Here is a 23,498-nt window from a genome sequence, read left to right as displayed (position 1 = left end):
TCTGTTTTATGGTTAAAAGAGATAAAGATAAAACAGATAAGACAAAATTGATATCATACACGAGTACAGGCTCACTTGTGAATTACTTTTGATGGAAGGAAAGCAAAGCTTCATATGTGCATGTTGGTCAAAAAAAGCAATTTATGTTTTACTGCTCATATACCTTTCTTATGTGGCTTTTAAAGAAGCTTTTCCACAAATCTTTCCTTTTTAATTTTTCATTACAACATAGAGTAGACAGTATCATAAGTAAAGATTATTTTAATAGTTCCATATCATAAGCATCTTGTAAAAAAATGTTCACATTTTCAAATGCAGTGGCTATTGTTACATAGCCTTCACTACTGTTTATTTCTTTGTATGTACAAGATGGAGGAAGTGAAGTGTGGATGATTATGTTCTGCATAACTCAGAACAGTTCTTGTGTTTCACTTATAAAAGCCTGCATATAATGGGCCTAAATCTGAACATGTGATTATTGCCTAAAAGTTCCTATGGGTGATTTATCAAATACATATGAGTAAAAATCCTAATTACTTTTCTTGTTGTCTATCCATCCATTTCAAATGTACTTAATGCAGATGTTATTGCATGTAATTATAAAATGACCTCAATAAAGATAAGAGAAAGTCTGCTTGCTCCGATATAAAATCAAGAGATTACAGTTCCCGCTAAATTGATCAAATTATTTTGTTTTTCGCTAGGGCCACCTGGACCACTTGGTCTACATGGTCTTGATGGACTAAAAGGACAAAAAGGACAAAAAGGATCTCCAGGTAAATTAGATATTGCTTGGCCATTTTGGAATACAGACCTACTATTTTGGGATGGGCACCGTGGTTTCCATCATTTGCTCAGTGAGAAACACATGCCACAGAAGGAATATTTATGACTTTTGGAGTTGATACTTGGTGTATTAAGAGAGTTAATTTATTCCTTACAACAATATAATAAAGGCTCAAATGTGTACTGATTGTTTAATCGCAAAATATTTCAGCAAGCAACTACATGCTTCAGGTGAGACACTTTTTTGTTAGATTGTTATTTTGAACTGGAGAAAGTTAATAGCTAAGTCACCGTCAACCTTTAAGCACTTGAACCTTCCCCATCAACCTAAGCAGTGTTTAAGAGTTGTACTGTACCATATTTTCTCTTTCAATTTCTGTTACAAAAGAGGAATTCCCTCTGTATATATTTATTTATTTGATTAATTATTAGTTTTTAAGACTATCATTGTACTTGTGAGCATTAGTTTTTACTTTGATATTGCACTTGTGTGAAACACGTCCATACACTCTTAGGAGAACCTATTAGTCTAATATACTGTGTATATATGTGTATATATATTTGGTATTTTCAGGAAGAAGTGATGAGGGTGAACTTGGGATCAGCGGACAACCTGGTGTTAATGGTGATCCTGGTGATCAGGGGCCTCCTGGCATATATGAGAATGGTCCTAAAGGGCCACAGGGTCTTAAAGGTTACGCAGGTACTGTCAACATTCACATTTCATTCAGCATGATTCTAGAATTTTAAAGCAGTTAGTATATGAAATATACAGAGTATTTTAACGTATGCCTACAAATGGCATGAGATTTTTAATGATATTATTTACTCTTTTTCAAAATATGTAAAGATCCATTGGGGATACAACTGTTATGTGCAGTCCGGTGACCACTTGTTTTTCATAAGTATTGCTTAGTATTCCTAGTTCAACCATTACATCTTACCTGTCTTTCTATCCACACTGTACTCCACATATTCAACCCTATGGACCTCTAATGGCAGGCTACTTGCTGACTACAACTGTCTTTACTTTCACTTCTTTACTACAACCCAGCTTACCAGTAATAGAGAGCTTCTAAAAAGTATCCCCTTGAGCCCTTAAAGGACTATATTTAGACATGGAATGATCAATCCTAATTTTTCCGCTCTCTTAATAGTAATCAGACAGAGGCACTGATTTAAGCTTTCACTTCAAAATTATATGCAGTATATTTATATCAAAGCCAACAGCAGAAAGTATAAGCAATACAAAGAACCATACAATCTGGGTGGGTTCAAGCAGTCTCCATTCAGTCCCAGATGACAATTCCCAGATGGTCCAGTTATTTAGTTACACATCAAATATTCTTAATTGAAAAATGAGAAGAAAAACATTTCTTGCCAGAGAGAGAGTTCCTTTCCAAGTATCCAGCAGCCAAGTGACAAAGCTCCATGACAGTATCCATTTTCAGCTGTTAGAACATCTCAAGGCTCCTTATAGGTATCTCTTTTTGCAAATGAGCTGAGAATGCTACACAACTGAACTAAAAGCTCCATGAAAGTGTTTGTGTCAGCAAACCTTCTGAACTCTTTTGAAAAAAGTCTAATAATCACTCCCCTCGCCCCAACACAGAGAATGTTACCAAATCAAAAACTGCTTGAAGCTACCAACACACTAACTATACAAATCTTCTTAGGTCCTGCTTCACCTTTTAATTACTGTGGGTAAAACACTCTAAATCCTGCTTTCCCAAAATACACTGCACTTCTGTCCAGTATGACTAGACTTTCAGGCTAAGTCAGTTAAAGTTAGTTAAAGTATCTCCCATACACTAGAGAAAATCAGGAAGGGCCAAACAGTTTGTCATGGCACGGTAATTATGGTCTGTGTATGTTAATTTTATAAATAATTTGGCAAAATTGGTCAATTGCACTGTGTAATATCTTAATATTTCTCTGGTCATGCCGTGTTAATGACATTCCAATTATCTTTTTAAACTCATAAGCTAATTCTAAAACAAAATTGAAGAAAAGGACATTTGTGTTTTTGTCAGGCTGTGTTGAATGTATAATAAAAAATAAATCTGTATGGGATTTTATTAGCCTGGATAATAAAAAATATAACATACGACTGAATTCTGTTCAACTATTATACATAGCTTGTTTCAAGATAAGTGGAATGTACAATTAAATTAATGAATGTCTGCTTTTTTCGTTCCTTTGGCTGGCATGTCTACATCGTCAATTTTGAATTCTTCTTGTGATTTGTTACACGATCAGGAAGCCAAGGTGAGATATAAAGAACTAAAAAAACAAACCGCTTTAAATATTTCAAATGGATAATGTTTAATTTATATTATATGCTTGATCAGTATATCTGTTACTGGAAAACTACTGCCATTGGTAAAAAACTAATTCATTTCTTGGAATGTGTTTTAAATTTGTTTGAAATGTTTAATTGCATCTAATGCAAAATATGGTTATAAATAAATACATTTCAGATACTTCAGTTCAGTGCATAAATATTGCTCACATGTATAATGTAATTGATTAATATGATTCCCTTGCTTACAGTATAAAATGTTTCAACAGGTCCCTTGGGTCCTCCTGGTCCTCCAGGTCCAGCAGCTGGACCATGTGAAGGAGCCCCCCATGGACCTCCTGGTGACACTGGGCTTTCAGGCATTGATGGTCAGTCAGGTAAGAACTTTGTTTACTTTAAAGTTCCATTCATAAAGATCCTGATTAGTAGTCCAGTTGTAGGTTTATTTTAAGAACATTTAAATGATAAAATTATACAATTATCTGTGTTGGTCCATTGATATGATTTAAAATGTGATTTCGTCTTTATCGAAATTCAAGCAACAGATAAAATATCATATTCACTTCTTCACTGAACAAATTTTTTCAGTGTTGAATGTTTTTGTTGCCATATCCTCTATGATAACCAGATCTACATGGTGGGTAATCTGAGTTGGACACACCAGTCAGTGACATGAGACTTACATGTGCAGTTGAGATGACTCTCAAACAAAAAATGTTTTTTTACATCATCAGTGTCTAGCATTAAGATACATGTTTTGATGCAAGTCATACCACAATCTAAGTCTGCAGAAGTTACAACAAAAACTTTCTAAACGGATAAATTCATGATCAGTCATTGCCATCCAAAAATGTCATTCCAAGAGTAAGTCAAAGCCTGGTCTAGAATGTCACAGAGTGTGCTGTAATGGCTAAATCCTGCAATGCAGCCATCTCTCACATAAGAGAGACAGGTATGATAGGATACCAAGGGAAAACTATTTCTCTACAAAACATTGTCATCTGTCCCAAGTTTACTACGGACTGGTTAGCTAAAAGGCAGATGGACAAATATTCTGTGGATTAATGGGACAAAGGTGCATCTTATGATTTAGGAATGCAGTGTTCGGCAAGAAAGAAACAGAGCATTCCAACTATATAATCCATGAAGTATGATGGTGAGAGAATAACAATTTGCAACCTACAAAACTGAAGAAACAATACATTCTGGATTGTACCAGCAAATTATACACAAGACTGTCAGACAAAATATATGTGAACAGAAGCCTGACCAAGTGCAGGCCAAGGAAGGGCAACAATCCTAAAACACTAGCAAATGCACAATACAAAGATACTAGTAAAAGTAATTTCACGTTTTGGATAGACCATGTAAATATCCCAATCTTAATCTTACTTGAAATATCCACCAGGTCTTGAAGAAAGCAATTAATAAAAGAAAGCCCTCACTGTTTCTCTGGCCATACGCATTGTCATTGAAAAAAAATCCAGACACCTGTGTGAGGGTCTCTTGTATTGATTAAACCTTTGCCGTCAATACAACTGTTCCTTCCAAGCTATCCTAGAAGGTTTACAGTCATATGAAAAAGTTTGGGAACCCCTCTCAGCCTGCATAATAATTTACTCTACTTTCAACAAAAAAGATAACAGTGGTATGTCTTTCATTTCCTAGGAACATCTGAGTACTGGGGTGTTTTCCGAACAAAGATTTTTAGTGAAGCAGTATTTGTTGTTGAATGTTGAAAGTTGTATGAAATTAAATCAAATGTGAAAAACTGGCTGTGCACAAATTTGGGTGCCCTTGTAATTTTGCTGATTTGAATGCATGTAACTGCTCAATACTGATTACTTGCAACAGCAAATTGGTTGGATTCGCTTGTTAAGCCTTGAACTTCATAGACAGGTTTGTCCAATCATGAGAAAAGGTATTTAAGGTGGTCAGTTGCAAGTTGTGCTTCCCTTTGACTCTCCTCTGAAGAGTGACAGCATGGGATCATCAAAGCAACTCTCAAAAGATCTGAAAACAAAGATTGTTCAGTATCATGGTTTTGGGGAAGGCTACAAAAAGCTATCTCAGAGGTTTAAACCGTCAGTTTCAACTGTAAGGAATGTAATCAGGAAATAGAAGGCCACAGGCACAGTTGCCGTTAAACCCAGTAGGTCTGGCAGGCCAATGAAAAATACAGGAGCGACATATGTGCAGGATTGTGAGAATGGTTACAGACAACCCACAGATCACCTCCAAAGACCTGCAAGAACATCTTTCTGCAGATGGTGTATCTGTACATCATTCTACAATTCAGCGCAATTTGCACAAAGAACATCTGTATGACAGGGTGATGAGAAAGAAGCCCTTTCTGCACTCACGCCACAAACAGAGTCGCTTGTTGTATGCAAATGCTCATTTAGACAAGCCAGATTTATTCTGGAACAAAGTGCTTTGGACTGATGAAACAAAAATTGAGTTATTTGGTCATAAGAAAAAGCGCTTTGCATGGCGGAAGAAGAACACCGCATTCCAAGAAAAACACATGCTACCTACTGTCAAATTTGGTGGAGGTTCCATCATGTTGTGGGGCTGTGTGGCTAGTTCAGGGACTGGGGCCCTTGTTAAAGTTGAGGGTCAGATTAATTCAACCTAATATCAACAAATTCCTCAGGATAATGTTCAAGCATCAGTCACAAAGTTGAAGTTACGCAGATGGTTGGATATTCCAACAAGACAATGACCCAAAACACAGTTTGAAATCTACAAAGGCATTCATGCAGAGGAAGAAGTACAATGTTCAGGAATGGCCGTCACAGTCCCCTGACTTGAATATCATCAAAAATCTATGGGATGATTTGAAGCAGGCTGTCCATGCTCGGCAGCCATCAAATTTAACTGAATTGGACAGATTTTGTATAAAAGAATGATTAAAAATACCTCCATCCAGAATCCAGACACTCATCAAAGGCTACAGGAGGCGTCCAGAGGCTGTTATATTTGCACAAGGAGGCTCAACTAAGTATTGATGTAATATCTCTGTTGGGGTGCCCAAATTTATGCACCTGTCTAATTTTGTTATGATGCATATTGCATATTTTCTGTTAATCCAATAAACTTGATGTCACTGCTGCAATACTACTGTTTCTATAAGGCATGTCATATATTAAAAGGAAGTTGCTACTTTGAAAGCTCAGCCAATGATAAACAAAAATCCAAAGAATTAAGAGGGGTTCCCAAACCTTTTCATATGACTGTATATCAGCCCATGTAAAAGTTTATCAACTGCTAGGCTACAGGCGCAAAAGATACTCAAAAACCAAATCTCTACATTGTTTACACCCCTCAAAACTTCTGTTTTATCCCCAGACTGCACTCAGATTTGACTACTTATTGTACGCTTGACATAATTAAGGACTAAATTATCACATTTTTTGAGGACGCAATAGGGATCTTACTGTATTTGCTAAATCGGCAAGACTGAATATAGAGATGAGGTGACAGGGGTCTGACAAAGTTATGTAGTGACAAAAAACAGACGCTAAATGTCACTAAGACAAAGAACTCATTGTGATCTACAGGACAGAGAAAGAGAGAGAGTCTCAATCAATGGAGGCACAGTTGTGACCTGTACTTGACACACAGCACTGGTGCACCTCCAGTTTATAGGCATCTCAGGAAAAGCAGAATAAATTTGAATAAGCTTCAGAATTTTTACTTCTTTACTAGAGAGACTGGTAGTATCACCACATTCACACAAGATACAAAGTCCAGTCTTGTGACGTATACAAAAGAATCATTGGATGTGATTCACCATAAACTAGAGATTTAATGCCACTTGAATAAAGCGTGTACCACAACAGCGGACTCACATCACAATAGGCACAAACTGTTCTCACCAATGAGAACAATCAGAAGGTAGTGATGGATGCCTGAGCTTTAATGGTTGCATCTGATGGAAGGCATAAACCAATCTCTTTTAGAGCATACCGATGTATAACCATGCTTAGGATCACATGGGTTCACAGTTGAGTTGCCAATGAAATGGACATCTTTGGAATGCTTATGGGAATCTCATACAGACAAAAGAAGAATGTACAAACTCAACTCATTTAGTGCAAAGAACAATGATTTGAACCCAGGACTCTGCAGGCTGCAAAGCAGCAAAACTAACCACTGTTACTTTGGCATCAAGCTCAGTGTTATATTGTATTTTAGGTCCTCCCGGTTACCAAGGTCACCCTGGCTCAGTCATCTTAATAAAAGGAGATGCAGGAGATGACGGAATGATTGGACTACCAGGCCTTCGTGGAAATACAGGCTTTTCAGGATGTCCTGGCACTCCTGGAGATATTGGATCACCAGGACAGAAGGGTAATTTTTAACAAGGTTCTTAAGGTTCTATACTTCTACTCTATTAATACATGAAGTATATCACCAACAATCAAGTATTACTCGAAACCTGATCATGTTCAAAATAAATCTGAATGCTGTATGACCAATCCATGGAGTTTCAAATGCAAATATGATGTCCTGCAAGTATCATTTGCCATACACTTACAGGTTGAAAGATTTGTTTAGCTTTATGCATTACAAGTTTCAAAGAATCATAGTTGTACGGATGTGATATTTGAAAAAGACTAACAAATCCTGCAGTTGCATTACTATCATTACTCACGTGAGGTTTCCTATAGGTTGTCTCCTCCCGTTACCTCTCTAAAATGCCATTACCACCGCACCAATCTTCCATAGCTTGTACCATGATCTTTATTCGGCTAAATCCCATGACTGCACATTTATGCTGCAACACCATTTGTACTCAGGTTCCTCAACTCTGTGAACCAAGACCAATGGTTTGAAGCAGAGGAGCAAGTATCATAAATTATGCTGTTCCCCTCTCACAACACACACATACCCTCTGCCTGCCTTCTCATGATGACTCCACTCCTCTGATACAATTGTCCATGTTGATCCACCAGAATTTTCTTTTCACCAATGCCACTGTTAGTTAAAGGAAGAGTTGTATTCGCATTTATGGCATTGAGTCTAATTTGTTTAGGTGGGTGTAGGACTTCACCAGTCTTTGCTGTTTGTCATTTTCGAGGACTATCATCGAGGCGAGGTTGGAAATACATCCATTTTGAGTTTGCCTCCACTGATTTGGACCATCTGCTTGTGATTCATTCACACACTCAAGTTGTTCCCATCCAGTTAAATGTGATCAGGAAAGAAATCAGTATCTCTGAATTAAGGGTGAGACTAAAATGATTCTGCATCAATGCACTTTTCTATGGGCCAAATGAATTAGGAAATATGCAGAGTACAACACATTTGAGATATAAAAAGTGGTACAATTTGAACAAAATAATAAACAATAAATAATGCAGTATATCCTAACAACAATGGACTTTGAAAATAATGGTCAAAAATGTAATCATTTTATATATTTTTAAATTTATATTTGGAAAGAAAATCTATGAAAATAATTGTTTAAATTAGCTTAAACAATAAAACACCTCTGAAGCAGGCATTAAAAACAATAAAAGCATAAATGAATATACATACATGCAAATGTTCAACAGTAAATCAAAAAGTAAAGATAATTTGAAAATTCCAAGGTAACAACAACAGATAGAAGCTGATGAAATACAAGACATTTGCAATGGCTTATGGGTAGTTTAAACACCCTTAATCTAGATGTAGTCAAGGTCAAATGAACATGGATGCTCCACTATGGGATTGCACCATTGCAGAACAATGCACCGTAGTGAGATTTCTTTGGGCAGAGGGAGTGAAACTTGCTGAAATTCACCAAAGGATGTTGGCTTAGTTTGGAAGTGAAAACAGAATGGCTCAATAAAATGTTTATGAATGGGTAGAAAGGTTTAAAGCAGGAAGAGCAAGTGTAGCCGATGAAGCTCGATCTGGTTGACTGTCGACATCGTGCGCACAAGCCCACATCGAAATGGTGACTGCCTTTAATTAGAGAAGACCAACGGATTACATTGTCTCTTGTTGCTGCATATTTGAATATCTGCTATGGATCTCCACATGCCATAGTGTATGATGACTTAGAGTACTGTAAAGTGGGTACCCAAACAGCGTACTGATCGGCATGTCCAACGTTCCTCATGCAATTTCAGCAGGTTTCACTCCCTCTGCCCATAAAAATCTCACCACAGTGCATTGTTCAACAATGGTGCAATCCCACAGCAGAGTGTTCATGTTTATTTGGCCTTAGCTACAACTAAAGAATATCTGGATGCAGTTCAAAACGTATGGAAGTGTCTGGTGTAAAAATGGGGCCAAAGTTTGCAAGGCAGGCACTCCAGCACATGATTTTATTGCACAGTTTATTATCCATGTCTCCCAAAGTGTTCAAAATTATCAGGAAAGGTGCAGTAAAACACACTTATAATGAGGCCCCCTTTCTGTTCGTTGAAGTAATTTAGGACATCCTGAAATTCATGTTAATTTAAGCAAAAAAGCTACAACACCAGCACAAATTTCTTTTTTTCTTGTTGACTACATACTATGCTAGAAATATGCTGACATCCCTGCCCACTTGGCCCTTTCATGTATTATTTGTACTGTATTAATAAAAAAATAATGGAAATAAATTCAGCATATAACAGTAAAAAAATAGAGGTGCGTCACGAATCAACTTATAATTGAATCATGGCACTGTGAATTCGCATCAAATCATAATGTGCCTTGTGATTACCAGCCCTACTCCCAATCTCCGTGTAGTTATAATTTCAGTGTACAGCTGATGAAGCAAGCATAGTACCTCCAAATCTGAGGTCATGGTACAGTAATCCCTCCTCCATCGCGGGGGTTGCGTTCCAGAGCCACCCGCAAAATAAGAAAATCCGCGAAGTAGAAACCATATGTTTATATGGTTATTTTTATATTGTCATTCTTGGGTCACAGATTTGCACAGAAACACAGGAGGTTGTAGAGAGACAGGAACGTTATTCAAACACTGCAAACAAACATTTGTCTCTTTTTCAAAAGTTTAAACTGTGCTCCATGACAAGACAGAGATGACAGTTCAGTCTCACAATTAAAAGAATGCAAACATATCTTCCTCTTCAAAGGAGCAAATAAATCAATAGGGCTGTTTGGCTTTTAAGTATGCGAAGCACCGTGCTGCATGTCGCTTCACAAAGCAGCTGCACAGAAGGTAGCCAACGTGAAGATAATCTTTCAGCATTTTTAGACGAGCGTCCGTATCGTCTAGGTGTGCGAACAGCCCCCCTGCTCAATCCCCCTACGTCAGGATCAGAGAAAGTCAGCGCGAGAGAGAGAGAAAAGTAAGTTGGGTAGCTTCTCAGCCATCTGCCAATAGCGTCCCTTGTATGAAATCAACTGGGCAAACCAACTAAGGAAGCATGTACCAGAAATTAAAAGACCCATTGTCCGCAGAAATCCGCGAACCAGCAAAAAATCCGCGATATATATTTAAATATGCTTACATATAAAATCCGCGATAGAGTGAAGCCGCGAAAGGCGAAGCGCGATATAGCGAGGGATCACTGTATATGACTGAGAAAACTGGCCTGCTTATATAAGTGAATGAGAATGTCTGTTCCAAATTAAGAAGAGTTTAACCTCCTTGGTGTTAACCCCAAGTGTGACTCAGGCTTGGAATTATACGCAAATATGGTTAACCTTGAGTCACACAAGGGGTGATGCGTAATGATCGGCTTTACATTTTGATACTCGAATAATGTTCAGGACAGGCGGCACGGTAGCGCAGTGGGTAGCACTGCTGCCTCGTAGTTGGGAGACCTGGGTTCGCTTCCCGGGTCCTCCCTGCGTGGAGTTTGCATGTTCTCCCCGTGTCTGCGTGGGTTTCCTCCGGGCGCTCTGGTTTCCTCTCACAGTCCAAAGACATGCAGGTTAGGTGGATTGGCGATTCTAAATTGGCCCTAGTGTGTGCTTGGTGTGTTTGTGTGTGTCCTGCGGTGGGTTGGCACCCTGCCTTGTGCCCTGAGTTGGCTGGGATTGGCTCCAGCAGATCCCCGTGACCCTGTGTTCGGATTCAGCGGGTTGGAAGATGGATGGATAATGTTCAGGACAGTATTTTGCTGCCATCTAGTGGATGAAATAACATTATGCAACAAAAAATCAGGATTATTTCTATGTGTATGTTTTGCCACTCTCATTGAATCCATCCTCGAATCAAGTATTAGTGATGACGATATGAATTGGACATTATACCCTGACATTAATAGTGAAACTGATACAATATTTCACTGTACGACAAAACTGCCATGATATGCCCTGTGAATATTCAGCATTGTGTGACAGCTGCTGTGTGACAAAAAGGCAAAATAATTCCAATTAAGTGCAAGGACAAGCCTCTTTAGCACTGTTCACAAAGCCGTAACTGTCAGTGTACATTTCAGGGGTAATGTGGAAGTCAGTAAGCCTTGTGCTGTGGTAGCCTACAATACCACAACGGACGGTGTCCATTTTGTGGATCCAGACCTAACATTCTACCCTCTTATATTCAAACAACAGAAAAAATATTATAAGAAAAGTGTGCAAAGAAACACACTTCTGCTGTCCTGATTGCAGCATTGGGCTCTATGTAGGTAACTGTCTCAAAACCTATCACATAAAGGACAAGAACTAAATCTACAACAGTATGGCACTGGACACTACAGAGGCCTTTTCTATTGTATTTATGTTGACATTTACAGGTTTCTGTTGCATGTAATAACATTTTTTTCTTGAAAAAAATGCAACGTGTTTGGCTTGTTTTTCCAGGAGTAAACATAACGTCGCATTGAGACCTTGTTCACAGTTTAGGGTGGAGGAGTTTTTGGCCATTGTAACAGAGAGTTGGCTTGATATGGAAGCTCCAATGACACGATTTGGTATTCACCTCAAAACCTACTGTTAACCTGCTATATGAATACTGTATATGGTTTACTCTGTGCTCAAATTGTGCAGTACACCATAGCAGATACCAGATACATATTGTACAAAATATAAACATTCATTTTAGCATGCATTTCTGGGTGTTGTGAAGGTCACTTTACTTGGCATGATTCTACCTGTTGTTTTGTCAGCTTTATATACTTCTTGCAGTCTGCAGTATTGATACTGACACTACTGACTGATGGTTGGCTACTATAATTTCACACTTTTGCTGTTATATTTAAAGTGTTGCTTGATTTTGAAATAGTGGGACTAAATGTGATTGATGTGTATAGTGTGAAAGTTGAACATTTACTGTAATGCTATCAATTATTACATAATAAAGTGGTCATATTTTACCTTAAACAGGTGAACAAGGAATCCATGGACCTAATGGACTACAAGGTCCTCCTGGACCACCGGGGACATGTGGTGAACATGGTCAGCCTGGCGATCCTGGAAGGTCAGGAGATGTGGGTGATAAAGGTTAATACACTTTCTGTCTTTATTGCTTTTCTAGTTGCTTTTCCCAAAGTTTTGCGAGTTGTGACACCGTTTGCTGCACTGTATCCGATGACCTAACCGTTAAGACTCCTTTTAACTCCATTTACCAGGACGACTCAGCTCTGAGGGCCACAATGTAGTTAGTCTTATAATCTGAGCTTCATTCTTGGTAGTGTATGGACTCCAATATTTGTCTTTACTGCTTGATCTCTGAATTTAGGTGAGGTAAGCAATTAGATAATTTTTAGGTAACAAAACGAGGGGGAGTCAAGTTACAAAATGGGATTTATCAGAAAATGTAATGAGCTTTAACAAAACTGTTAATGTCATTTCTCAATGTAGTCTCCACCCTTCTCAATGCCCTTGCACCACCTGTCTGGAAGTGCCTGGTCTCCAGCAGAATAAAAGGTTTTGTCTTGTCCTGGCAACCACTTGTGCACCGCTTTCTTCATGTCTCCATCTGTCTTGAATCGATGACCACGCAGATGTTTTTTTAGTGGTCCAAAAAGGTGTAAATCACACGGTGCCTCAAACTCCAGTTTCTCCAGACAAGCCTTGGTGTTCTTAGCAGTGTGTGATTGTCTTGCAGCAAAAGGACTCCTTGAAACAGCAGTCCCCGCCACTTGGCTCGAATAGCAGGCTTCATATTAGTCTCCACCAAGTCACAGTAACTTACACTAGTGACTGTAGTACTCCTCAGTATGTAGTGTTCAACAATAACTTGGGTGCACGAGTGGTTGCGAGGACAAGACATCTTTTATCTTTTACCTTTTATTCTGCTGGAATCCAGGCACCTCTGGGCAGGTGGTGCAAGTGCATTGGGAAGGGTGGAGACTACATTGAGAAATTACATTATCAGTTTTGTTAAGGTTCGTTCCATTGTCTAATAAATTACATTTTCTAACTTTAGCTTGACTCCCCCTCATAGATACATGTCACTCTTCAGCATTTTTCTGCCATTATTCTGTAAATGCTCAGGTGGGAGTGACAAAAACTATCTCAGGTTTGTTTCTTGCTGCTATATTTTTTCCCTTTTATTTGGATATTAGTTTCCCCATTTTAAAACTGTTAATGTAGAACTCTACTTTACTAAACAAAGCCCAACTATGAGTTGATTTGCAATACTCCGTGTTCACATAGACACCTTCACATAGGCATCTTTAAAACAAGCAAAAAGTTCAAATTGAATTAAGGTAAAAAGTGTAACCCCTTTTTGAATTCCAGGGACACTAATTGCAATGATGTTAGCAATTTTTGGGAACTGTTACAGGACATGCAATTAAATTTAACTTGAAGGTTAAGTCACTAGAGCTCTGGCCATCTATGGAGGAGAATTTCAAACAATGTTTTAGAGTTTTGAAACATGTGGTACGGCTGTCATGTAACTGTCAAGTGTGTAAGTTGTGCTACTCTTGGCTCCATTTTGGTGTTGCTGTTATTCTATTTGACTGCCATACCCATGTACACAAACTTAAGAACCTGTACATTAATGAATGCAATCATTTCTCATGACTGTGTAGGTTCACAGGGTCGAACTATTAGAAGACACTGTGACCGAGCACTGCCAGGACAGAATGGACCGTCTGGATTACAAGGAGTACGGGGGCCAACCGGTCCTCTGGGCATTTTTGGTGAAGCTGGACTCAGAGGTAGGCTGATTGGATGAATAATTCAGAACAGTTCCACAAGTAATTATGTATTTACTCAGAAAAATGTAGTGATTCAGGGCAGCAAGCAATTTGTGAAGATATACAACTTAATGAATATTTTTATACCTGTAAAAATGGCAGTGCCCAGGGTGGGGAAGAGCACATCAGCTTTACCTTCCTCACTCATCTCTGAGGTTGACAGGCTAATCCTTAGCAATATGGATAGATGTGCATGGGGTTTGAGTAATGGAAAAACTGACATGCTAGCAAGAAGATCCTATGCAAATAGTTGAAATGAACTATTACAATGTTAAGTAATGTATCCCTAGACTATGGATGCACACACTTTTATTTATTAGTTTGTATTATGCATTACCTCTTTTGAGCTGAATGTATGTGTGTAAACTATGCTGTTTCGGGTTGACTGGGCTCTTGTGTTAGTCACATTAGGCAAAAGGTGACTTCTATTAAAACATAAAAGGAAGAAGAGTCCAAAGGCAGTGTGGTGTAGTGGTTGAGCTCAAACCCTGAGGCTGTGGGTTCAAATCCCGCTACTGATACTGTGTGACCACGAGTGAGTCACTTGAGCTGCCTGTGCTCTAATTGGAAAACCAAAAGAAACGTAACCAATTGTACCATAAATGTTATTAAAGTCACCTTGGATAAAGATGTCAGCCAAATGAACAAATGTAATGTAAATGTGAGTCTTTAAAACAACATATAGAAGCCTTTTACTATTTAACTTGATTCCAAAATACTGAAGTGTCCCATATTCAGGATGATATAAACACCAACATTTACTGTACCTCATATCTTTTTTTGATTAACTGAAATCTAGAAGTAATTTGCACATAGTATAATCTTAATACAGTTAAACAGTAAATATATTTAAATTTGAAAACCCGAGCCTTTTGTGTTATTGCATGTAGTGGTAACACTGCAGAAAAGGTGGGGTCTGACAGAGATCAGCAGCCGTCACCACAAAGTGCTCCACTCGCAGTGTTCAGGGACGGTCTCTGTGCGGCCGACTAAAGGGTGTTGTCCTTCATTCTGCCAAGGAGCCAGCTTCAGAGCCAGATGTTGTGAGTTTGAAACCGACCAGCAACAGTTCACCACAGTACAAATGTTCAAACTGAAACAATGTCAGCCTTCAAATTTTCTGTGCTGTGTCACCACTACACTCCACCCATCCACCGTGCAAACTGCTGTGCACTCCCACTACAAAGCATCTCAGTTTGAAGATTTGTACTATGGTAACTGCCAGCGGCCAGCCGTGAACTTGCATTGTCCGACTCAGAAGCAATTGTGAGCTAAATGGAGAGCTCCTTTAGTCAGTCTGAACACTGTCAGCTGACCTCTGTCTGTGTCAGCCCGCACTTTTCTGTGCATTGTTGCCACTACATCACACTTACTGTTTTTATTACAATCGAGTTCATAATCAAAAATGTTTTGCCTAAGTAATATATATTTTTGCAGAAAATATCTAGTTAATTATTTTAGATGCTGTTTATTTATGCCAAACAACTTAATATAGAAAAAATGTGATTAACTTATTTATTCAAATATATTTTTAAACTTTTTTTGTTGTGCCATAAGGTTAGAATTACATTACTGTACCTCTTGAACGTCATGTTTAGTTTACTGTACCATTAGTGCCCCTCCAGACATTATGACCTTGGTTTGGTTTTATTTCTGCGGTGATCCTTAGGGTTATGTTGTCATGAGCCTTGTCTTCCTGGTGTGGTTACCCATGGACCTGAGGGTGATGATGTTTGACAGATCAGGCATTTTTTAGACTTTGACGATGAAAATGAATTTATCTTCAGAGAACAGGAAGAAGGACAGTGTGTGTGTTTGGAGTTTGGTGTAAAGTGTGGCCTAGGCATACTGTAGTTGAAGTCACTCTGCTCTTCTGGTGGTCACAAGGGTGGTCTTTCTCCCACTCTGCAGTTTTCTTAGAGGAGAGAGCTCCAGTAGGTCGGGGCCTGCTCACAAATCTCTGGCTTTGTGCTGCACAGTTGGAGTTTGCACCAGTAGAAGAGATGGTCATCGCAGTGTCACTTCTTATTGCAGACAAGAAAATTTGAGTGCTATTTGAATGTAACTGTCTACAGCTATCGTCAGGATTCACTTTTAAAGACAGTGGATTCTATGTTGACCAAGTGCCTTTTCATGCCAGGCCACCATAGAGCAACACTGAATAACGTACTTGACATGAAAGAGAATGGTGATTCGTTACTGGATTTCAGTGCTAGCTGTGGACATAGTTGTCTATACCATAAATCTTAATGTAAAGAGAGGTACTGACCAGTCAAGTGACCTCACCCATGAATGAGTTGACTTGAATGAACAGCACAGCAAACCCCAGACTTTTAAAAAGAGATGTGCTGGAAATGGCTGGACAATGCCTCTGTTCTGCAAAAGTTCAACTGTCACCTCTGACACAGCTTCTCATACATCTCAGGTGAGGTCAGAAACGTAAAGTTTGGGACCTAAATAGTGGGGGCAGTTGCAAGTTCAGCAGGTAAAAAGGGTGACTTAAGATGCATTGCTGGACTCAAAGCGTATTTAAAGAAAGGACACTTCGGTGCAATATTAGCAGGAGGTTCTTCAGGCCAAGAAAACTGCACATGTGACTGTGGCAGTAGCAAACACAAAGGCCTGTATGTGGAAAGAATTTGGTGAAACCATGGAGAATGAGCTTTGGGGGACTTCAAGATGGAAGCATTGGTTTGGACGTGGTCTATTTCTACGAATGGGGTCGTAAAAAGCTGTTAAATTGCAACACCACAAAGACCGATGAAACCAGACTGAAAATGCCGAAAGCACTAGGGCAGCATATTATTAAACACTAGTTGTCTTATATGTAAGGTGCACAGAGAAGATGTTTTCCTGTAACATTAGCTCCCTAGGAAAGCGTACATCGGGACAAGAGAATGGAAACTTTGGCCAGAAGTTAAACCTCAGACTAATAAGGAGCAACCCATTTTTTTATGAAAGTGATGTAAAATCAAATCAGCAATTTATTCATCTAACAAGTCAGAAAGAACAACATAGCAAAAGTGGCAGAAATAGAGACGGAGAGAGTGGAAATGACCTGCTAAGATCTCACCTCTGGCATTGCTGTAGCTGAGTCTTCTGCTTTATTTTAAGAATTGAAGTTGATGGGGATTTCTCTTATAAACATATAGAAATGTGTAAGTATATAAAAATGAAACACTTAAAAAATCTAAACATTTCATGAGAACACCACAGTAGCACAGTGGGTAGAGCTGCTGTCTCATGGATTCATTATAACCTTGATCCTTGGTTGTTGTACACGTGGAATTCAATCTTCTCTCCATGTCTGTCAGTTTTTGTCCTGGCACTCTCACTGTCCTTCCATGTCCCCAAAAATGGCAGAGTGGTAGCTCTTTCAAAATTGGCCAGCTTTGGTTGTGGATGGGAGTTGGTTCTGCACAAGGCTAATTCACTACCAATTGCAGCAGGGATAGACTCCTGTGAGCCTGACCTGGATTACACAGAATTCTAAATTATAATGAGAATTGTGCGTGTCTTATAGTTTTTTTTTTTTTTTAAGAGCAGATTGTAATTATTACGTAAAGTACATTTGAAATTCTAGTTTAAATGAATATGACAAAGAAAGAGGACTGTTCTTTTTTTTTTTTTTACATTTTTAGGTGACAAAGGTTTACAAGGATCTCCTGGATTGCCTGGAAAAGAAGGCCCTGTTGGTTTACTAGGCCCACCAGGAGATACAGGATATGCAGGAGAAAGGGGAGATACTGGACCCCAAGGTAATAAGCCACCATGCCAGCTTTCATTTAGTATTTTAAACTTTTGAATAAACCCGTTCTGGAATCAATAATAATAATAACAATATAGTCGGTGGTATTGCATGTGAATTCCACGTTTGTCATGTGTTGTATGCACACACAGATCTGTTATTTACTGCTACTGTATATTTACAGGTCTGCTGGGTCCTGCGGGGAACCCGGGATCCCCAGGGCTGAGTAGAAAGACTAACTTTGGGTTCCTACTGGTCATGCACAGTCAGACAGAGAATGTGCCAAAGTGTCCAAATGACATGACAACTCTATGGAATGGCTACAGCTTATTATATTTGGAAGCACAAGAGAAGGCTGATAGCCAAGATCTTGGTAAGTGACTGATAAATGTTTGGTTACAGATAATGGTGAATCGCTTGAAACAGAGAGTCTGTCTGTGGAGATCAGGGTCCACTGAAACTGGACTGATGTCTGTGCAGTGGGCTCTCTAAAGCAGTGTATGATGTCTCGGTTTTTGCTAGGGTCTCGTATTGTACATGTAGATTGGAGTATTTGCCTTAACTGTTCAATGGAGCCTTTTAGCTTGTTTTCAGACTTGCCTGTGGATCAGTAATGAGGCTTCCTGTGCTTTGAAATTTTTGTGGAAAAGAAAAAAGCAATCCTAACTTACAGCAGATTCAGAACGAATTCAGACCCTCTCAAGCTCTGTCTGGTTGGATGGAGACCATCAGTAGACAGCTATTTTCAGTTCTCTCTATAGATGTTTGATTGGAGTTTGGCTGAACCACTCAAGAACATTCACAGCATTGACCCTAAGCCACTCCCGGGTTGTCTGTTTTTTGCTTAGGGTCTTTCTCCTGTTGAAAGGTGAACCTTTGGCCCAATCTGAGGTCCAAAGTGCTCTCAAGCAGTTTTTCTTTAAGGATAGTCCTCCAGTCTCCAAACTCTTATTGTAACAGATGGTATGGTACTGCACAGAAAAAAAGCGATGCCTGGTTTATTGTCGACATGACGCATCACACCAGAGAATCATGTTTCTCACAGTCTGAGAGTCCTTTAGGTGCCTTTCTGAAAACTCATCAGGTTTTTGGTCACCTCACTCTTACCATTGCCCTTCTCCCACAGTAGTTCAAGTCATGGTTGTTCTAAACTTAACAATTATTAAGGTAACTGTAGTCTTAGGAACCTTCAATGCTGCAGTTATTTTTTGTAGCATCCATAGATTTCTGCTTTGACATACTTTGGTCTCTAAGCAAGTCCTTCGACCTCATGGCTTAATACACGTTGTCAACTGTGGGACTGTACATACGCAGACATGTTTTTCCTACTTAGCTGTAATTAATTCAACTGACCACAGGTGGACTCCAAACATGGTGTAGAAACATCTCAACGATGTTCAACAGAATGGGATGTACCTGAGCCAAATTTCAAGTGTCATAACAAAAGGTCTGAGTACTTGTGTCAATGTGATACTTCAGTTTAAAAAAAAAAACTGCAAAAATGTCTAACATCCTGTTTTTTTTCTTTATCATTCTTTGGAAATGCATGATGCCTGATGTGTGGAAAAATACATTTGAATGATTTTAGCAGAAGGCCACAGCATAACAAAATGCGAAAAGTACGCCTGTCTTGCACATGTCATAAACAGATACTGTTAACAAGTAATTGCCCATTTCTGATTGTCGGCATTAACAAAAGTTTTTAAAAGTGAATATGGTCAGGATTTCCATGTGTCGTGATAGGAAAACAGAGGAAGCTAAAAGAAAGAAAATGATATTTTGGGACAGTTTCCTTTGGTTAGTGGACACGCTTGCTATCTTCAAATGTGAAACAGGTATTATCTCCATTGGGAGCTAAACCCGATTAAAAGGAGGATCAGGAGTAAGCACCGCGGTGGTGGACTGGCATTCTATCCAGAGTTGGCTCCAACTTTTCACCTAGTGGTGCCAGGACAAGCTCTGTCCCGTTTAGACCCCAACTTGGATTAAGTGAGTTTGAGAATATTTTGTTATTTGAATAGTTTAACAATCAGGTAGGTGTGTTTTAGGTCAGCATGTCTGGTATGAATGTGACTAACTCTTACCGACATTGAGAGTCTGTCAGCCACCTGGCTCTACAGCCGCTTCATGCCACAAACAAAATGATCTTAAATCCTGTGAAGAAAGCTGTGAATCTCTATCAGTGCAGAATGGTTTATTACATTGTTTTTAAGGCTTTAGAGATCAATTAAATCACACTATCAACAGAAAGAAAGAAAAAAAGAAAGAAAGAAAGAAATTTTAGTTAGCCCAAGAAGGAAATTTTGCTAATGTACTAACATTGGGACAGTAGTTGTTCTACCAAAATATCTATGAGCAAGGTACATATTTTCTAACACGTCTGAAGGATTCCCTTGTACTTTAGTATTTATTACTTCATCAGAAATACAGTACACACAAACTGGATCTATTTTCTTACTAGTAAGAACATGAATGCTCAAATAAAGCTTATTAAGATACATGTGAAAACTCCTTAACAATTCTGGAAAATTGTTCCAAGTACAAACATGTCAAAATTTCAAACCTTGAGACTGCTGAGGTGCTAACATTACATTCTCCATGAGGAAACTAACTTTAATGGTTGGCTTGGTAGTAGAATTGTATGAGGTTGCTTTGCTACACCAGCATCTGGGCAGCTTGCCATCATTAAAGGAGCCGTGAAGTCTGACCTTCTTCGGAGTAGTCATCGCACGAATCTCAAATCTGTCCGGCACTTGACACTTATACATGGTAGGAAGATAATGACTCAAAAAACACAGGATTGTTCAGTCTGAAATGGACCAAAATGAAAAGCTTATGCTGCACAACCCACAAATGGTGCTGAGTAAAATGTTGAAGTCGATGATGCTTAAGATGATATTTTTTTTTTTTTTTAGTCAAAGATTTTAAATTACTTTTTCACATGGGGCACTGCAAAATTTCCTATAGTAGACAAATATATAACATTTTATGTTGTTTACTTACTTGGTTTTTTCCCCCTATATATCATATATTAGTTTTAGATATGACACAATTACCAATACAAATGTGCAATAAAACCAGAAATCAGAAAATGGGCAGTTAGTTTTTCATGCACCCTTGCACACACCATCTCAGAATTTCACATCAAGAGTAGAAAACGCAGAAATCTGTCACACCTCATCGAATGTGTGTGATCTTCACGATTCTCCTGTCGAGTTGATAAACACTTGAATTATCCTTTACCCTAATCAAATGTTTTGGTTGTAATGGCAAATCTTTATTTTTATGCAGACTTGCAAATTTAATGTTGAACAATCTCTTAACCTACAGTAATGTAAATCTTTTCACTTCTTGGATTTTGTCCAATGGCTACGTTGTGTACAGTAGCTGCAATATATGGAAAATGCTACAAATGAAAGATTTCACTGTGGAATAGCATTTTACATTAACCAACAAAGTTCATTTAAAAATGAGCTCCCTAAATTGTGATCCTTTTGTATTTTAATAGTTTTGTCTGTTCAGACCGGTTTAATGCTGTCCCACTGTACAGTCCAGATGACGCACACATCATTAAAAACCACTGGCCAGCCCTTTTCATTTTCAAACCCCTCTGCTGACCTCTGCCTTCTGGCTTCACAAGTAATCCTTCTCCCCCCAAGTGCCAGTTTGAACATCACACTGTGCCATTTGCTGTACTGCCCTCCATTTCAGTTGCGACTGCATTATTACGGGTAGAGGCAAAGCGTGCTTGTCTAGAATTAGATGGTCATTAGGGTCACATGTGCAGAGGACACTGAAATTCTAACGACATGTTCTTTACAGGACTTTATTTTCTCTTCTTTACATTTGTGACAGGTTTGTAACATTTTGGTCATCATGTACTTCTCTTGTCTGTACTGATGGCTACAATATTTACAGAAGTGTGCCCTTTAATGCAGAATGTAATACAAACAAAACTGGTGCAAGGAATACACCAACCATCCATAAAAGTGTGAAAAAAATAGGTGAATAAAAAAAAAAGTTTTATCATGTGACCTAAGTATACTGAAATTATAATCAATTGAACCTTTATTTGTAAGTACGTGACAACAGATTAGCATGACTTTCAGGTTTATCTCTAGGAGCCTTTTATGTGTGATGATTTCTGGTTTTAACACAACTTAAGAGTGTGCTTTTGCTTTCTCTAGGCCTGGCTGGATCATGTCTACCAATGTTTAGCACAATGCCATTTGCTTACTGCAACGTCAATGGAGTCTGCCAATACGGTAGAAGAAATGACAAGTCTTACTGGCTGTCCACGGCAGCACCTATTCCAATGGCACCGGTCTCAGAAGAAGACATCCGTCCGTATATAAGCCGATGTTCCGTGTGTGAAGCACCTTCTCAAGTCATTGCTGTCCACAGTCAGGAACAGAGCATTCCTCAGTGTCCTTCTGGATGGAGAAGTCTTTGGATTGGCTACTCTTTTTTAATGGTAATAATCTTAAAGTGAACCATGTACACACAGAGAGGTGAAACAATAGGAACACAAGAAATCTGACAAACGAGAGGAGACCATTCAGTCCATCAGGCCCGTTTGTTTAGCTAATAGCTAAGCTGTCCCAATGAAATGAAGACAGTTTCCCTGGGACACAAATCCAGGGCTCTGTGCTACCGCAGCTCCCTCAGCAAACAATAATTTACAGAGCAATAGAATTACTAATTTAATTCAGATTCTTTAAAAACGCACCATTGATTGTCTCCATTCATTCTTTTATTCATTTTCTGAATATAATTGGTTTTTTTAAGGAGCCCAAGCATATCCTAGCAGCAAAGCAGGAACCATCACTGGGCAAGATGGCCATCTGTTTCTAGGCACACACGCACTCACACAGACTGACTCACACCGGTCTACAATCTGGAAGTGTAATGAAATCAGTGTGTCAAGATAAAGCATAAGCGACTACAGGGCACGGAGAGAGACCGGTGGAGAATCGAGCAAAGTGCTGAGAGAGCCGCTCTGCACCATCACTGTGAATGTTAATTAATACATCACCGTGGCTCACTTGAAGCTATTTAATCCATCCATCCATATTACTAGTGGGAAAATAATTTCACGTGGTTCTTACTTTTTTTTTCTCTCTTCACTCTCATAAAGCACACTGCAGCAGGAGATGAAGGAGGTGGGCAGTCGCTGATGTCACCCGGAAGTTGCCTTCAGGACTTCAGAACCATTCCATTCATCGAGTGCCAAGGAGCACAAGGGACTTGCCATTACTTTTCGAACATCTACAGTTTCTGGCTCACAACCATTAAAGAAGACAGACAGTTTAGACACAACCATTCATCTGAGACACTGCGTGACGAGCAACTGAAACGACAGAGAGTTAGCCGATGCCAAGTGTGCATGAAAGAATGAATGAACAGAAATGGCACTTCAGTTGGCAACCAAATGGTGCTGAAAAAAAGAATTACAGTGCAAAATATAAAATTCATACTCATCTTTATCATCAGTTCCCACTCTTTCAGTATAATGAAGAAATACCAATAAAAGTACTTAAGTGTTACTTAGAACAAA

At 38.9% G+C, this 23,498-nt stretch overlaps 2 protein-coding genes across 2 annotated transcripts in view; both read left to right on the top strand.

The window, feature by feature from the left end:
- LOC114643656 (collagen alpha-5(IV) chain-like) overlaps positions 1 to 3,457 on the top strand; it is a 154,782-nt gene extending 151,325 nt beyond the window's left edge. The window contains exons 38-40 of the mRNA XM_051922556.1: positions 705 to 776; positions 1,361 to 1,480; positions 3,340 to 3,457. Of these exons, the coding sequence (XP_051778516.1) occupies positions 705 to 776; positions 1,361 to 1,480; positions 3,340 to 3,344 (197 nt within the window). The 3' untranslated portion in view covers positions 3,345 to 3,457. The remainder of the gene's footprint in view (positions 1 to 704; positions 777 to 1,360; positions 1,481 to 3,339) is intronic.
- Positions 3,362 to 23,498, top strand: LOC114645441 (collagen alpha-2(IV) chain-like). The gene is made up of 8 exons (XM_028793295.2): positions 3,362 to 3,465; positions 7,289 to 7,444; positions 12,371 to 12,487; positions 14,026 to 14,154; positions 17,835 to 17,951; positions 18,126 to 18,314; positions 22,129 to 22,415; positions 23,079 to 23,498. The coding sequence occupies exons 2-8, from the start codon at positions 7,357 to 7,359 to the stop codon at positions 23,337 to 23,339; spliced, it is 1,188 nt and encodes a 395-aa protein (XP_028649128.2). The 5' UTR covers positions 3,362 to 3,465; positions 7,289 to 7,356; the 3' UTR covers positions 23,340 to 23,498.

The sequence above is a fragment of the Erpetoichthys calabaricus genome, chromosome 2 (assembly GCF_900747795.2).
Source record: "Erpetoichthys calabaricus chromosome 2, fErpCal1.3, whole genome shotgun sequence".
Taxonomy (NCBI): domain Eukaryota; kingdom Metazoa; phylum Chordata; class Cladistia; order Polypteriformes; family Polypteridae; genus Erpetoichthys; species Erpetoichthys calabaricus.
Note: the sequence above shows the minus strand (reverse complement) of the source record. Positions and strands in the feature narration are given on the sequence as shown.

Coding starts and splice junctions, on each gene's coding strand:
- LOC114645441 (XM_028793295.2), top strand. CDS start 7,357: ATGATTGGACTACCAGGCCTTCGTGGAAATACAGGCTTTTCAGGATGT. Junction 12,488..14,025: donor AGGAGATGTGGGTGATAAAG/GTTAATACACTT, acceptor ATGACTGTGTAG/GTTCACAGGGTCGAACTATT. Junction 17,952..18,125: donor GGGAGATACTGGACCCCAAG/GTAATAAGCCAC, acceptor GTATATTTACAG/GTCTGCTGGGTCCTGCGGGG.